The 18,273-nt window shown below is 41.9% G+C and overlaps 1 protein-coding gene across 4 annotated transcripts in view; it reads right to left on the bottom strand.

Moving 5' to 3' along the window:
• Positions 1 to 14,022, bottom strand: part of LOC109907913 (ral GTPase-activating protein subunit beta) — a 41,835-nt gene extending 27,813 nt beyond the window's left edge. For 2 of the 4 annotated variants that reach the window (XM_031794095.1, XM_031794097.1), the window contains exons 1-6: positions 13,765 to 14,022; positions 12,811 to 13,017; positions 12,046 to 12,248; positions 8,351 to 8,517; positions 5,310 to 5,496; positions 428 to 559 (exon numbers count right to left, since the gene is read on the bottom strand). In XM_031794095.1, coding sequence (XP_031649955.1) covers positions 428 to 559; positions 5,310 to 5,496; positions 8,351 to 8,517; positions 12,046 to 12,248; positions 12,811 to 12,987 — 866 coding nt within the window. In that variant the 5' untranslated portion in view covers positions 12,988 to 13,017; positions 13,765 to 14,022. The remainder of the gene's footprint in view (positions 1 to 427; positions 560 to 5,309; positions 5,497 to 8,350; positions 8,518 to 12,045; positions 12,249 to 12,810; positions 13,018 to 13,764) is intronic. The other 2 variants (XM_031794096.1, XM_031794098.1) reach the window with 1 other exon arrangement.
• Between the last annotated feature and the right edge of the window lie 4,251 nt (positions 14,023 to 18,273).

Raw genomic sequence — 18,273 nt, 5'->3', positions numbered from 1 at the left:
GACACAGACCTGTATTAGTGGGTGGGGTTGTCAATATGTCTAGAACATTGAATGGCATTAGCCACAGCAAAAAAAGGGGGTTGTAGTCATTAGGCAACAGACAACATATTTGCTAAAAAAATAAAAAATAAAATATATTTTTTATTAAAGTTCTTATTGGTCCAGTTCCCTCAATGTTTCAGTTCGATTTCTTCCATTTGGTGCATAATTAATACGACCCAATATTATGTGGCCAAGAAATAAAGTAGATGAGAAAAAGAGGGCATGTAAGGACATCACCAGGGCACAAAGCGTCTCAAAAGGTGGAGTGCTGATCTAGTATCAGTTTTGAATTTTAGATCACAATGAATAAGATTGTGTGGAAAAATCCTAGATCAGCACTCCTACTCTGAGATGCTTTGTGGATATAGGCCCAGAACTTCTCTACCTCAGCATGTGGAGGAAGCGGAACCAGGTCTGGGCAACACAGTCGTTGTCCATCTCTACTGGAATCAGGTTGGCATCCTCATCAGGGACTTTAAACGGGGGGAACGAGGGGCCATGGGTGAACCGCAACAGCCTGGGTGAAAAGTCAACACACAGACAAGACGCACATGCAGAAACACATACACACACAATTTAGTATGCCCATTTCCTCCTCTCTGTCATTATGTTTTAAATTGATAGTAGTACTTCCTGCAAAATGAAATAGCAGATACTGTTTCTCTGCTCTCAGTTCTTTTTGAACCAACTGAAAACTTCAGAGGTTAGCTACAGTGGTGTAAAGTACTTAAGTAAAAAATACTTTAAAGTACTACTTAAGTAGTTTTTGGGGATATCTGTACTTTACTATTTATATTTCAAACTCTTACTTCAGTACATTTCTAAAGACAATTATGTACTTTTTACATGCATTTATCCTGACACCCAAAAGTACTCTTCACATTTTTTATTTTTAACAGTAAAGGAAAATGGTCCAATTCACGCACTTAATGAAGAGAACCTCCATGGTCAACCCTACTACCTCTGATCTCGTGGACTCACTAAGCACAAATGCGTGTTGGAATGTGCCCCTGTCTGTCCATAAAAAAAATATATAATTGCCTTTTGGTTTGCTTAATATAAGCAATTTCAAATTATTCATACTTTTGATGCTAAGTATATTTTTGTAACTACATTTCCTTTTGATACTTAAGTATATTTAAAACCAAATACTTAGACTTTTACTCAAGTAGTATTTTACCAGGGGACTTTCAATTTTACTTGAGTCATTGTCTATTGAGGTATCTTTACTTTTACTCAAGTATGACAATTGAGTACTTTTCCCACCACTGGTTAGCTACATTACAGGAAAAGTACAATGCCAGACAGTAATCCAAAGGTCAAATTGACTCACTAGATATGCAAATCAAGGGACAAGATGTCTAGATAGTAGCTTTTAGAACAACTACTAAGTCAACACCAGAGCACCCACACAATAAGCCAGGAGAGTGGAATTGGAAAACTGCTAAAATAATACCACCAAAGAGGGCGACTAAAATTAAATTGAATTATGTCGCCCTATGGGTCGTTCCATGAAACCGTCCCTTTTGGGTAGTGTAACTTTTTGGCAAGTGTAAAAACATAATACAGAAAGCTTGGACACACCTACTCATTCAAGGGTTTCTTTATCTTTACTATCTTCTACATCAAAACTATTTAATAAAACATATGGAATGATGTAATAACCAAAAAAAGTGTAAAACAAATTCAAATGATAGATTCTTCAAAGTAGCCACCCTTTGCCTTGATGACAGCTTTGCACTCCTGGCATACTCTTGGCTGCTTTTCCTTCATTCTGCGGTCCAACACATCCCAAACCATCTCAATTGGGTTGAGGTCAGGTGATTGTGGAGGCCAGGTCATCTGATGCAGCACTCCATCACTCTCCTTCTTGGTCAAATAGCACTTACACAACCTGGAGGTGTGTTGGGTCACTGTCCCGTTGAAAAACAACTGATAGTCCCACTAAGCACAAACCAGACGTGATGGTGTATCGCTGCAGAATGCTGCAGTAGCCATGCTGGCTAAGTGTGCCTTGAATTCAAAATAAATCACTGACAGTGTCACCAGCAACGCACCCCCACACCATTACACCCCCATGCTTCACGGTGGGTATGACATGCGGAGATCATCAGTATACTTACTCTGCGTCTCACAAAGATACGGCGGTTGGAACCAAAAATCTCAAATTTGGACTCATCAAACCAAAGGACAGATTTCCACCGGTCTAATGTCCATTGCTCGTGTTTCTTGGCCCAAGAAAGTCTCTTCTTATTGGTGTCCTTTAGTAGTGGTTTCTTTGCAGCAATTCAACCATGAAGGCCTGATTCACACAGTCTCCTCTGAACGAACAGTTGAAGTCGAGATGTGTCTGTTACTTGAACTATGTGAAGCATTTATTTGGGCTGCAATCTGAAGTGCAATTAACTCTAATGAACTTATCCTTTGCAGCAGTGGTAACTCTGGGTCTTCCTTTCTTGTGGCGGTCCTCATGAGAGCCAGTTTCATCATAGCGCTTGATGGTTTTTGCGACTGCACTTGAAGAAACTTTCTAAGTACTTGAAATTTTCAGGATTGACTGACTATGTCTTAAAGTAAAGACGGACTGTCGTTCCTCTCTGCTTATTTGAGCTGTTTTTGCCATAATATGGACTAGGTCGTTTACCAAATAGGGCCATCTTCTGTATACCACCCCTACCGGGCTCCCGAGTGGCGCAGCGGTCTAAGACACTGCTTCTCAGTGCTAGAGGCGTGACTACAGACACTGGTTAGATTTCAGACTATCACAACCGGCTGTGATAGGAGTTCCATAGAGCTGTGCACAATTGGCCCAGCATCGTCCGGGTTTGCCCCGGGGTAGGCCGTCATTGTAACTAAGAACTTGTTCTTAACTGACCTGCCTAGTTTAAAACAACACAACTGATTGGCTCAAACGCATTAAGGAAAGACATTCCACAAATTAACTTTTAACAAGGCACACCTGTTAATTGAAATGCAGTCCAAGTGACTATCTCATGAAGCTGCTTGAGAGAAAGGCAAGAGTGTACAAAGCTGTCATTAAGTTAAAAGGTGGCCACTTTGAAGACATTCAAATATATTTTGATTTGTTTAACACTTTTTTGGTTACTACATGATTCCATACGTTGTTTCATAGTTTTGATGTCTTCACTATTATTCTACATCTACAATGTAGAAAATAGTAAAAATAAAAATGAATGAGTAGGTGTTCAAACTTTTGACTGGTACTGTATATACATACACATTTTTATATTCTGTCGTGAAGAGCACATGCTCAACTTGTTTTTCAATCTCAAATAAAAAATTTAAAAAATTATAAGTGTTTTTTTTATTTTTTATACAACCTGCAATATCTAACTTTTTGGGCGAACCAACCAGATTCACATAGAAATGTGACATAGATCTGTCATTCTCATTGAAAACAAGTCTAAGAAGTGGTAGATCTGTTCTTGTGCACCATTTCTATGCTTCCCATTCTGAAGTTTTAATTTGAGCATCTTTTACTTTCGCTTTTGTACACCAGCTTCAAACAGCTGAAAATACAATATTATTGTATATTGAAAAAATTTTACACTGTAGTTTAAATGGTAAAAGTATTATCTACACTATACTTGCTTGTTTTGTCACAAACTGAAACTAGGCAAACTATTAGAATTGTAGCAACCAGGAAATGGTGAAGCAATTTCTGTATAATGCATCTGTAAGCGCCAAATAAAGTAATCTTAAATCAGCTATAAATCCCCTTGTGACAGGGGGAATGGAAGCTTGTTGAGTGCAACATGGAGGGGAAATTCCCCCCCAAAACTTCACAAAAATGTTAAAACATTTCTAGCCTGCCTATACGCTGAGTGTACAAAACATTAAGGACACCTGCTCTTTCCATGACAGACTGACAAGGTGAATCCAGGTGAAAGCTATGATCCCTTACAGTTGTCACTTATTAAATCCACTCCAATCAGTGTAGATCAAGGGGAGGAGACAGGTTAAAGAAGGATTTTTAGGCCTTTGGACAATTGAGACACAGATTGTGTACATGTGTCATTCAGGGGGTGTCTTTGAACAGGGTATGTTAGCAGGTGCCAGGCGCACCGGTTTGTGTCAAGAACTGCAACATTGCTGGGTTTTTCACACTCAACGGTTTCCCCCGTGTATCAAGAATGGTCCACCACCCAAGGGACATCCAGCCAACTTGACACAACTGAAGGAAGCATTAGAGTCCACATGGGCTACCATCCCTGTGGAACACTTGACATGCCCTGACGGATTGAGGCTGTTCTGAGGGCAAAAGGGTGGGTGCAACTCAATATTAGGAAGGTGTCCCTAATGTTTTGTACACAGGGTTGGCGTGTTATGCTGGACCCATTCAGTTTTCAACCACCCAAACATTTTCTAAAAAAGCAGAACCAGGTCACCTGGTTTTACACTATGATTTGACTATTAAAATGTTGAATGTTTCTTTTGAATGGAATGTTTTTACCATATTAAATGAGAGTTCAGTTCACGTAACAGGGTTGACCTTAAAAAGAAGGGACAAGCTTTTTTGACTTCAGAAATTATCTTCAGAAATGACTGTCAAAGAGACAAAATTACTACGGCTTTACACTGACGGTGAAAACTCAAAATGTTGGGGTTAAGTGGGTTAAAATCCTTCTAAAAGTCAGAGGGACATGTCAAAAAGCTGAATCTTGGCACTTTAGCAAGTCTTTATTGCAGATGTATTGAATTTTCCATGTGGTCTAAATTAAAAAAGGCCCTTCTTTTAATTTAACAGGCTTTTAAAATTCTATATTGGTGCACAATTTCTACTTACAATATCAAAAGGAACTCATTTCGTCGAACGACACCTGTACTATAGTGCTCACCGAACAAAACGGTCTTTGTCTTTAATCCAAACTAATTGAACAGAATGGTACTCAAGTTTTATATTTTTTGAGTGTCTAAATAAATACCAACAAAGGAACACAACACATAAGCTCCTCTTCAGAAAGTGGGAATGAAAAGAATCCCCACGTTCCATGTTACATGCGCGCCCCCCCCCCCCCAAAGTGGGTGATCAGTCACCTGCTAGCGTTGGTTTTCCTTAGCAATGCTGGCGCAACCGGGCCCTTCGGTTTGTGAACCTCAACCCTCTATAAGCTTGGGTGCCAGTCGGTTTCTCCCCTCCAGCCAACTCCTTAAGGAATTGTCATGCCAAACATTGCAATGACAGTAATGGAGTTTACAAGAGCACAAACAGATCTAAGAGCAGGTTACATCCCTCTCCCAATCACCTGGAGGTGAGGGCGCAGGCCACCCTGCTCCACTGCTCCACCACGGGTGGGTGGTGCCTCCAGTTGGCCAGCATCTCCTGAGCAGTCTTCCAGTAGGGCGGCGTGGGGAAGCAGCGGGCGCAAGCCAGCAGCCACACCTCAAAAAGCACCGCCATCAGCTTCTCCGCCAGCTTCTCTGCCACACCCACTAGGCATGGGGGCAAAAGTGGGAGAGGGTCAAAGGTTAACAGGATGCTGAGAGTCATTTATGTTTAAATACTCAAAATGAAAATCTAGGCCATCTATTTCTAGTTACTCAAATATTTCAAATGAATACTAGAAGTATTGCTTCTGTCAATTGGCTTACCCAAAACTGGGCTCGAACCAGGGACCCTCTGAACACATTGATAACTTATATTTGTCCTGTTTCACACATGTATAAGTGTGTATTATAGGCATGTGTGAACTGGAAATGTATTGTTTGCTTATCCCACCTCCCCCTGAGACACCCTTGAAGTGTGGATCATGGCCAGGGTCAGCCATTATCAAATGCGACACTGGAATAATTAGGGTTAAGTGCCTGGAACATTTGTATGTGTGTTGGAGCATCAGCGTGCGTAGAGAGCGTGCGTGTAGAGCCCTGTGAGTGTGCATAGACAGTGCAAAAATAAGAATAAAACACATGAACTGGGCTGTCCGCACCACACTCTGTAGCTCCATGCGATCGAGGGCGGTTTTGCCATAACAAGCAGTGATACAGCCAGTCAAAATCTCTCAATGGTACAGCTGTATAACTTTTGGAGGATTTGAGAGCCCATGCCAAACCTTTTCATCCTCCGGGGGGCGCTGACATGCCTTCTTCATGACTGTACGCAATGTGGGCCATTTAAGTTCTTAGTGATTTGGACACGGAGGAATTTGAAGCTCTCGACCCGCTCCACTGCAGCCCCGTCGATGTGAATGGGGGTGTGCTCACCCCCTGTTTCCTGTAGTCCACAATAAGCTCCTTGGTCTTGCTGACGTTGAATTGCAGAGCTCCTTCTATGTCTCAGAGAGTGACGTCACCAATGGAACAATACTAGCGCAGGTAACTACAGCGCTTTCAGAAAGTAATCATACCCATTGACTTATTCCACATTTTGTTGTTACAGCCTGAATTCAAAATAGGTTCAAAAACAGATTGTTTCTCACCCATCTACACAGAATACTCCATAATAACAAAGTGAAAACATTTGTAATTTTTTTGTGCAAATGTATTGAAAATGAAATACAAAAAATCTCCTTTAAATAAGTATTCACACCCGAGTCAGTACATGTTAGAATCCCCTTTGGCAGCGATTACAGCTGAGTCTTTTTGGGTTAAGTCTCTAAGAGATTTGCACGCTTGGATTGTACAATATTTGCCCATTATTCTTTTTAAAATTCTTCAAAGGCTGTCAAATTGGATGTTGATCTTTGCTAGTCAACCCTTTTTAAGTCACCATAGAATTTCAAGCTGATTTAAGTCAAAACTGTAACTCAGCCACTCAGGAACATTCACTGTCTTCTTGGTTAGCAACTGCAGTGTAGATTTGCCGTTGTGTTTTAGGTTATTGTATTGCTGAAAGGTGAATTCATCTTTGAGTGTCTGGTGGAAAGCAGACTGAACCAGGTTTTCCTCTAGGACTTTACCCGTGCTTAGCTCCATTTAATTTATTTTATATCCTGAAAAACTCCCCAGTCCTTAACGAATAAAAGCATACCCATAACATGATGCAGCCACCACTATGCTTGAAAATATGGAACGTGGTACTCAGTAATGTGTTGTATTGGATTTGCCACAAACATAACACTTTGTATTCAAGACAACAAAAAATTGCAGTATTACTCTAGTGCCTTGTTGCAAACCGGATGCATGTTTTAGAATATTTTCATTCTGTTCTATCTTTTCACTCTGTCAATTGGTTTAGTAATGTAGAGTAACCACAATGTTGTTGATCCATCCTCAGTTTTCTCCTATCACAGCCATTAAACTGTGTAACTGTTTTAAAGTCACCATTGGCCTTGTGGTGAAATCCCTGAGCGGTTTCCTGCCTTTCTGGCAACTGAGTTAGGAAGGACGTCTATCTTTTTAGTGACTGGATGTATTGATCACCATCCAAAGCTTAATGCATAACTTCCCCATGATCAAAGGGATATCTGTTTGCTTTTTAATTTTTAACTTACCCATCTACCAATAGGTGCCCTTCTTTGCGAGGCATTAGAAAACCTCCCTGGTCTTTGTGGTAGAATCAGTGTTTGAAATTCACTGCTTGACTGAGGTACCTTACAGATAATGTTATGTGTGGGATACAGAGATGAGGTAGTCATGTTAAACACTATTATTGCACAAAGAGTGAGTCCATGCAACTTATTGTGTGTGACTTGTTCAGCATTTTTTTACTGCTGAACTTATTTAGGCTTGCCATAACAAAGGGGTTGAATACCTATTGACTCAAGACATTTCAGCTTTTCATTTTTAATTAATTTGTAAAAATGTATAATTCCACTGACATTATGGGTATTGTGTGTAGGCAAGTGAACATAAAAATCTCAATGTTATCCATTTTAAAATTCAGGCTGTAACACAACAAGATGTGGAATAAGTCAAGGGGTGTGAATACTTTCTGAAGGCTCTGTAGCTAGCCATTTCAAATCGGATAGACTTAATCAATTCGCTTAACAGATGCAGTCAGCGGTTAAACTGAAAAGTAGTGTAATGTGGGACTTTCAGTACACAGATAAATCATGTTATGCAGTGGAACAGATGTCTAATTCTAGAGTCAGTCAAACCCCTGCTATACTACGCTTTTACTGCGGCCATGTTTAGACCATCTATTCCAAAGTTCTAAAAGGGCTAAGATATGAACAATCTGATAAAAGTACCAAACGTAAGAAAACAAAACAGAAACAGGGAGGGACTATCTGGACTTGTCCTACAAGAAACATTCATTTTCTGTTACAAAATGTTTTAAAACATTGTGTGCCCTAATGAACATGACCCTGGGAAACCCAGTGAGTTGTGGTGAGGAGACGGGGCTGACCTCCAATGGTGGGCGGGGCCAGCAGCGTGTCGTTGATCCGGAGCAGGAAGAGCAGCAGTACCTCCCAGGTCTCTCTCACCATGGAGACGGACTCCCTGGCCAGCTTCTGTACTGCCGTCAGCACCTGCTGGCACAGCCGGATGTGGCTCAGACTGTACTGCTCCGGCCTGAGAGAGAGGGAAGAAAGCGTGTGTGGGGGTATGAGAAGGGGGATGTGGTAGAAGAAAAAAAAGAGGAGAGTGTTTGAGGGAGTGAGTGTGTACGCGTTTCATGTGTGAGTGTCAGGGTTTCAGTTAACCGGTAATAGCCGGCTTTTGGATGTAAAATTTGATAAATAAAATTGGTACTGGCCCATTGTCACCCAAAAAACATTCCATGGCGAAATAATGCTTTTTATCCTATTCATTTGTTGAAAAACATTTAACCGGTCATGCTTATCTATGGGGGTTCATTTGAATAATTTTGTGGAAATAAATTTATATATATACAATGCATTTAGCGGAAAATCAGTCAGACAGGCCCTTTATAAGCCCAATCATTGCACAACAATTCTAAATGTAATCTTATGTTAAAAATAGTTTTTGGGCCACGATTAAAAATAGCTAATATTTGTATTTCTCAAATGGTAATTGAAGTGCACTTCCCATTCTCTTCTCTTCTGCACACCAATATCTCTACCTGTACATGACCATCTGATCTTTTATCACTCCAGTGTTAATCTGCAAAATTGTAATTATTTGCCTACCTCCTCATGCCTTTTGCACACATTGTATATAGACCCCCCCTTCGTTTTCTACTGTGTTATTGACTTGTTAATTGTTTACTCCATGTGTAACTCTTTGTTGTATGCTCACACTGCTATGCTTTATCTTGGCCAGGTCGCAGTTGCAAATGAGAACTTGTTCTCAACTAGCCTACCTGGTTAAATAAAGGTGAAATAAAAAATAAAAAAAATTCGCCAGTCAAATGAAAAGGCAAGGAAAGAACAGGCTTCATCAGTGCGTCACACCACTTTGCAATGAGATGGAGGCAGTATGCATTTTGAAAACATATCTACTTAATTGTTTGAAACCTGAACGTTTTATTACATATAATTTTCCTAGGCTTCAAAGTAGCTCATGAAAAATTCAACCATATCCGGACGCAATTATTTTAGAGACTTCCAGATGCCATTGAAACCAGTAGCATATTTCTCTCATGTCCTATTGGTTATTAACTTTCATTCATTGTGCGATACAAAATAGATGATTGTTCAGTTGCGACTGTAGAGGCCCAGCCAGGCATTACTATACAAAAGTATGTGGACACCACTTCAAATTAGTGGATTTGGATATTTCAGCCACACCCGTTGCTGACAGATGTTTAAAATTGAGCACACCGCCATGCAATCTCCATAGACAAACCTTGACAGTATAATGGCCTTATTGAAGAGCTCAGTGACTTTCAACGTGGCACCGTCATTGGATCCAACAAGTCAGATCATCAAATTTCTGCCCTGCTTGAGCTGCTCCGGGCAAACTGTAAGTACTGTTATTGAGAAGTGGAAACGTCTAGGAGCAACAACGGCTCAACCATGAAGTGGAAGGCCACACAAGCACACAGAACAGACAGAACAGGGCTGCCGCGTGCTAAAGCGGTCCTTGGTTGCAACACTCACTACCGAGTTCCAAATTAGCTTTGGAAGCAATGTCAGCACAATAATTATTAATTGGGAGCTTCATGAAATGGGTTTCCATGGCCAAGCAGCCGCACACAAGCCTAAGATCACCATACGCAATGCCAAGTGTCAGCTAGAGTGGCGTAAAGCTCGCCACCATTGGCCTCTGGAGCAGTGGAAATGCGTTCTCTGGAGTGATGTCTGGCAATCCGACAGACGAATCTCAGTTTAGCGGATGCCAGGAGAACACTACCTGCCCAAATGCATAGTGCCAACTGTAAAGTTTGGTGGAGGAGGAATAATGGTCTGAGGATGTTTTCATGGTTCAGGCTAGGCCCCTTAGTTCCAGTGAAGGGACATTTTAATGACATTCATGACAATGACATTCTAGACAATTCTGTGCTTCCAACTTTGTGGCAACAGTTTGGGGAAGGTCTTTTCCTGTTTCAGCATGACAATGCCCCTGTGCACAAAGCGAGATCCATACAGAAAGGGTTTGTCGAGATAGGTGTGGAAGAACTTGACAGGCCTGCACAGAGCCCTGACCTCAACCCCATCACACACCTTTGAAATGTATTGAAAAACCGACTGCGAGCCAGGCCTAATTGCCCAACATCAGTGCCCGACCTCACTAATGCAGCTTGGTAAGCAAGTCCCCGCAGCAATGTTCCAACATCTAACGGAAAGCCTTCCCAGAAGCGTGGGTGCTGTTATAGAAGCAAAGGGGGGGGACCAACTCCATATTACCACCCATGACTTTGGAATGAGATGTTCGACGAGCAGGTGTCCACATACTTTTGGTTGTGTATGGGCGGCAGGGTAGCCTAGTGGTTAGAGCGTTGGACTAGTAACCGGAAGGTTGCAAGTTCAAATCCCCGAGCTGACAAGGTACAAATCTGTCGTTCTGCCCCCGAACAGGCAGTTAACCCACTGTTCCTAGGCCGTCATTGAAAATAAGAATTTGTTCTTAACTGACTTGCCTAGTTAAATAAAGATAAAGTAAAATGTAGTGTAGTTTGGAAAGCAAATGGCTATTGCTGTAAAGAGAAGACAATGAAAAGACTCATCTGTCTTTAAGTTAACAAAATTCTCAACTTAATTGAGCAAACAACAGAAAACCTATATCCTGTCCTATTGGCATCAGCGGAGAGCATCGGCCATATCCCAGGTGAGTGCACACTGTGCATATTCACCCTTTAACAATGTTGGGTCAGTGCTACTTAAAAGGTTTGTTTTTGGACAATAATTTCCTCCTCCAGTTTAGATGGACATCATATTCTATTTGTGTCTCCCCTTCTCGTAGGCCTATAAAATGTACAATACATTTTTTATTGATTGTATGTCAGTGTTGGCAGAGTAGGCTACCCTGTAATTTGTAATATTAAAAAAGATTCTGCTAATATCTTCAGTCATATAAAGTGTGGTAGAATTGCATGAAAATGTGTTTTTCCAGTACAAAGACAGCAGAAACGTATCTGATACAGCCGAGGCCTCTACACGACACGCGCTCAGCCATCTTTTTTTGTGACCAGTGATTAAGTTATATTATTCGCCTAAATGATGATCCAATCGAGTCATCACATTATGAATAGTATGCTATTTTACATAAATCGCAATGATGCATGTAATGCTTTATTATAAAGGTGCGTTTTTAATGGTGAAAATGTGCTTCCCCAAAGACATAGCTTCCCCGTGATTTTGCTTTTCGTTACTCATCTTGTTGGCTGAGGAAAATTAAATGTGGACAGTTATTCTAACATCTTCAAAGTGTACGGTAAGGACACAAGTCATTACATCCTCTACTTGCATGTTCTGTTAAGATTAATTACCATCATCGAAATGTGATTTCAGTCATTCTGAGCACCGTGGGTGGACGCCCTAATCAGATTACGCACCCAATGCAAATGGGTCTGGTACATTTCTCAAATGTCCGGTAAATTAAAATGCTGCCGGTCAAATGACCGGAGATACATTTTCATAACGGAAACCCTGATGTGTGTGTGTTTTGTGTGCATGCTCAGCTCAACTGTGGCTGTACCTGGGTAAGAAGACGTTGTAGAGGTGTTTGAGGATGGTCTGGACATACAGGTTGGGCTCCTTCACCACCGGCTGTGGAATGGAGTCCCGGGGCATCACCAGGGCCATCATCCAGTCTGTGTATACGTCCACACACAGCTTCACTGTGTCCCCCTCCAGGGGAAGAGTTAGGCCATAGCACAGTACCTCCATGGTCCACTTCACCTGGAACCAGAGTCAAAGAGACAGTTATGCCCGATTCACACTATAGCTCCAAAACGTGCCAAACCAAAGTGTACTGGGCTGGCCTGGTAACGTATCCACCATAGTTGTGCTTACTGTGCTGCAATGGACAGCGTAAAGAAAACATTTGAGCCAGCAGAGTACGGTTCAGATCAGCCCAAGTGTGAATCAGGCATTATAGGCTACCCTTCACGCTAGTGAACCAACCCAAACCGTACTGTGATGGCTCAAATATTTTATTTTCAGTATCCAATGCAAAACGGTTTCAGGAAGTGTATCCCGGGCCAGCACAGTACAGCTCGGCTCAGCTCTGTAGTGTAAAATGGTTATGAGGCATCTAATCCCCTCTGATCCACTTGACACTGCTAATGTGACAAATTGGGGTCGAAGAACTGTTTCTGCATCCAACAATGCTATGCTTGGCAAGGCAACAACAAGTTGGCTAAGGCAGAAACAGACAGACGTCACCCAGGCTAGCCTCATGCAGAAAGGCCCCATTAACTCTAACCCACATCAATGACAATACTTTCTGTCCATCCCTCACCTCTTTGTCCGTCTTGAGGATGTTCTCGGTGGCCATGGGGATGGCGGCCATCCCCAGGGGTTTGACCACTGCGTTGGCCACCTCCAACCCCACGCCTCCAGGGTACGTGTGAAGGACACTGAGGTGGCCCTGGTCACTCTGCACCATTAGGTGCAGCGAGCGCCAGTCTGAGTACATTGTGTAGCGGCTCCACTCTACTGTTTCCACCTGCACAATCAATGAGCATAAATATAGCTCATTAGCTAGGTTCCTAGTAATATGGTGAAGATGTTGCATGACTATCATTTTGCCTTTGTGTGAGGGGAAGGAATTGGTAGGTGCAAGACAGTACAAGACCTTAAACTATTCATAATTTGACTCCAGTCATAACTAGCAAGCTAAAAGGAAGACAGTGAAAAGTGGACGTCAACACCCGTTAGAGATAAGTAACTATCTGTATCATGGAGAAAATACATGCATTAACCGTAACGTTACTAGCTAACGTTACCTACACAGCTAAGACCCAGCCAGCTAAATATTAGCATACGCGTAGATAGCTAGGTAACGTTATGGTTCATACTTGAAACGTTATGGAAACACAGCATGCTAGCTAGCTGGTTAACCTGAGCTAACCCCACCGTAGCAACTCAAACCAGGAAGCATCTGCAACGCTAGCTAGCTAACCTCTCTATTCCGCTCATCAATAATAATAATACTACTAACCGCTAACGGCTAGCTGATAGCACTGCCATTTACCTAGCTAACCAATTCTTTGTGACGGTGACCAAAGAATCAAATCTTACCAGCTTATTCATGTTTACCTGCTAACTAATTCCCGTAAAGGGTAAGCTAATTTAGCATTTACTGAAAGAGCACCAGTTACCTACTGTTAATAGCTAACGTTAGCTGTAGCAAGCTAGCTAAGTTACGTATTGCCCGATCAATTGAAGCAAGCTACGGGAATTTTGCATTTACCTGCTCCAAGGAAAATGGTTTTCATAACAAGGTGACTTGTCTTCACAACACCAGCTATCCCAATTTAGGCATTCTCCAACAATGTCAAGGCTAGAGGACTACGGTGCTGCTTCGGCTACACTGAATCAAGTAATGCAAAATCCTCAGCTGACTGCTGTCATTGGCAACCGGAGGAAGACGATGTTGAATGAGCGCCCCATGTGGGGAAGTCGAAAACAGGTTGTCCACATGGACAATGAGTTGCTTCATTCCTTGTGAACTTTCCCTGCGCTGAGAACAATGTGGTCTAAGCAACTTCCAAGTTAAATGGCTTTCATCCAAGATAGGTGCAGATGACGGCACACACACATAATGGTAGATGCCCACCCCACAAATAATAGTGTGTTTAGGAACTTCACAGGTGAATAAAATATATAGGCCTAAACTACACTGGACAAAAATATAAATGCAACATAAAAGGGTTGGTCCCATGTTTCATGAGCTGAAATAGTCAATTTACCTGGTAAGCTGACTGCAGGAATGTCCACCAGTCAATTGGATGTTAATGTTAAAAAAATAAAAATAATTAAAGAGCAACAATAAAATAACAGTAACAAGGCTAAATACAGGTGGTACCGGTAATTGAGGTAATATTTACATGTAGGTAGAGGTAAAGTGATAACAAACAGAGAGTAGCAACAGCGTAAAAATGGGTAGCCATTTGATTAGCTGTTCAGGAGTCTTATGGCTTGGGGGTAGAAGCTGTTAATAAGCCTTTTGGACCTAGACTTGGCGCTCCGGTACCACTTGCGGTGTGGTAGCAGAGAGAACAGTCTATGACTAGGGTGGCTGGAGTCTTTGGCCATTTTTAGGGCCTTCCTCTGACACTGCCTGGTATAGAGGTCCTGGATGGCAGGAAGCTTGGCCCCAGTGATTTACAGGGCCAAACGCACTATCCTCTGTAGTGCCTTGCGGTCAGAGGCCGAGCAGTTGCCGTACCAGGCAGTGATGCAACCAGGATGCTCTCGATGGTGTAGCTGTATAACTTTTTGAGGATCTGAGGACCCATGCCAAATCTTTTTAGTTTCCTGAGGGGGAATAGGCTTTGTCGTGCCCTCTTCACAACTGTCTTGGTGTGTTTGGACCATTCTAGTTCATTGGTGATGTGGACACCAAGGAACTTGAAGCTCTCAACCTGCTCCACTACAGCCCCATCGATGAGAATGGAGGCGTGCTCGGCCCTCCTTTTCCTGTAGTCCTCATCTCACCCATTGAGCCTGTTTGGATGCTCTGGATCGACTTGTATGACAGTGTGTCCCAGTTCCCGCCAATATCCAGCAACTTTGCACAGCCATTGAAGAGGAGTGGGACAACATTCTGCAGGTCAAAATCATCAGCCTGATCAACTCTATGCAAAGAAGTTGTCTTGCGCTGCATGAGGGAAATGGTGGTCACACCAGATACTGCTGGTTTTCTGATCCACGCCCCCCTACTTTTTTTAAAAGGTATCTGTGACCAACCGATGCATATCTGTATCTGTATTCCCATTCATGTGAAATCCATAGATTAGGGCCTCATGAATTTATTTCAGTTGAGTGATTTCCTTATCTGAAATGTAACTCAGTAAAATCTGTGAAACTGTTGCATGTTTTGTATATATTTTTGTTCAGTGCAGTTGGAACTGCATGCAGAACAAACTCGCTCTTCATAATGATAACAACACATCTACAGAGTGTCGAGACCACACAGAGACAGAGTAACTACTCTCAGGTGAGTAGAGTGATGGGGGGATATGGAATATTTGATTTGGCAAATCTTCCAATATACTGTTGAACATAATATAATCTACGGGCATATCAAAGTTCCAGAGTGGGATCTCTGCTAGTTTTAAGGTTATGGCCTATTTTATACAGAGAAATTGGCATAGAAGGCAATGTAACCAATGTAACCAATCACAGCTCTCCTTTTACTTGTATCATTGCACGTCTTACAAATCACCAGCAGAGGGCGACGATTTTGGATCCAATTACACATTCACTGTTGGTAATGCTTGGAAATTGGATCATAACTCTAAAAGTAGCAGAGATCCCAGTGGAACTTTGATGTACCTTAGAGTATATTATGTTCAACAATCTATTGAAAAACGACCTAAATTAAAACATTTATATTTTGAATATTCATGTTTCCATTTTTCAATATTCATAAATGAATGTCAATTCTTTGGGGAGAAATCAAAATACTACTCATATTACTAGAGCAAGCACTAAAGCTTCATGTGACACCAATGTTTGCTTTGTAGCACCTACAAATGAAACACCATGGAGTGTTAAAGGAGGCATGGGTAAGGTCAAAATGTAATACATATGCTAACTTTGCTCAATTATTTATCAGTAATGCTATCAGATACACATGTTAAATATCAATGTCAACAATCCTACCTCCGAAGGACTATTCTATAGATTACATTTCGTAGATTACATTTTCTTTTTTGTCTGGGTTTCGTGAGGAATCATTTAAATGGCTCTAGAAATCATGATACATTTGGTTTTCAAAGTGAATTATACCAGAGATACTGTATATAAATGACGAGATATAATAATAACAATGGGAGTCATTTTCCCAAAGGCTGGGAGGCACGCGGTCTGCTTATTGCTGTATTCCCATGTGGACAGATTTTGATGGGAGTGGACCCTCTCGCTTCACCTCTTTCTCTCTGATTATACGGACTCATGACATGACTCTTATTAAATCTGACTCATTCCTGAAGTCATTTCATGGATTCTATTTTATTGTGTTTCAGAAATGGAGCCCCCCAGTAGTCTTCTGTCTGTAGATCAGTTCCTTTGTCTGGATGTGTTCAATGAGCCAGTCTCCACTGCATGTGGACACAACTTTTGTATGGTCTGTATCAGCAGATACTGGGATACCACTGACCTGTGTCAATGTCCACTGTGTAAGCAGGCATTCTACAGAATACCAGAGCTAAAACTCATTACAGCATTCAGAGATCTTTTAGATCATTTTAAGAAGATGAGAGATAGAGATCAGTCCCCTACCGAGCCCGGAGAAGTGGTCTGTGAAGTCTGCACAGTGAGGAAGCTCAAGGCCCTAAAGTCTTGCCTGCAATGTCTCACCTCTTACTTTGAGACTCATCTGCAGCCTCATGAGATAGCCCCTGTCCTGAAAAGATACATATCTGATACACCCTGTGGAGAAACTGGGAGACCGGATGTGTAAGAAGCACAACATATTTGTGGAGCTGTTCTGTGAGACGAACCAGATGTGTGTGTGCCAGTTCTGCACTGTGACGGACCATAGGACTCACCACCATGTCCCTCTACTATAGGAACAGTGCCAAGATAGGAAGGCACAAGCGCAGCAGAAGATCCAGGTGTGACTGCAGAAAGTGTAGGAGATCCAACACTCAGAAAAGAGCAGCAAGAAAGACGCAGAGAGAAAGCTAGCAGACAGTGTGCAGGGCTTCACTGCTCTGCTGTGGCCCATTGAGAGAATCCAGAGTGAATTCATTGAAATGGTTGAGGAGAAGCAGAAAGCATTAGAAGCAGTCTGAAGGGCTCATCAAAGAGCTGGAGATGGAAATCACTGACAAACTGAGGAGGCACACTGAGCTGCAGCAGCTCACAGACACTGAGTACCTCCCCCACGTCCTCCCGAGTTCCCTATCCCTCTGTACCCTTCCACGCACGAGGACTGGTCTGAGATCAGGATTCACGGAAGTCTGAATGAGAGGAGAGTGAGGCAGGGTCTTTCTCTGCTGGAGGAGACTCTTCGTAAAGATATAGAGAAGTTGAGAAGTTGTGTGATGATCCTGAGCTGAACACAGCAAATTATTATCTCATCCTGTCTGAGGACAGAAAACAAGTGAGAAATGGAAACACACAGAAGGAATTCCCTGACAACCCAAAGATAATTAAATGTTAACTGTCTGTCCTGGGAAAGGAGGACTTAAGTTCTCCTCGGGGAGATACTACTATGAGGTGCAGGTGAAGGGGAAAGTGTATGGAGGTTAGGAGTGGCCAAAATCAACCAGATTTTTTTTTTTTACTGATCCCTGAGTGTGTGATGCTGGACTGTGAGATTGAGTGATGGCAGTGCTTTCCACAAGCACAAGAAAAAGTAGCCAGCCAGGCTCCCCTGGGCTTGGGTGGTGTGATTATTTTTTTGGGCCTCTGGTACATTGTAATGCTAGATTGTATTTTCAACCAGCAACTATTAGGAAATAACACTTATGAAATATGTTCACATTTTTACAGTGTTAGTTTCAACAGCTGTTGTACAGTTTGATATAAAACACAGGAAAAACGTACACAGAAAGCAGCAGTTGACTGCTCCATTGTTAACACTTTGATTAAATCTCTAGACCTAGATCAATATCTTTGAAAATACCATGTAAGCATCATTATCTTATATAACAATTCAACCTGTTTTATTTTATCATATTTTGGACCAGACTGAGGCTATCACTCCACGAGCCTACCTATTGTCCCTGCAGTGAGGATGATTCACCAT

The sequence above is a fragment of the Oncorhynchus kisutch genome, linkage group LG17, assembly GCF_002021735.2.
Source record: "Oncorhynchus kisutch isolate 150728-3 linkage group LG17, Okis_V2, whole genome shotgun sequence".
NCBI classification, from domain to species: Eukaryota; Metazoa; Chordata; class Actinopteri; order Salmoniformes; family Salmonidae; genus Oncorhynchus; species Oncorhynchus kisutch.
Note: the sequence above shows the minus strand (reverse complement) of the source record. Positions and strands in the feature narration are given on the sequence as shown.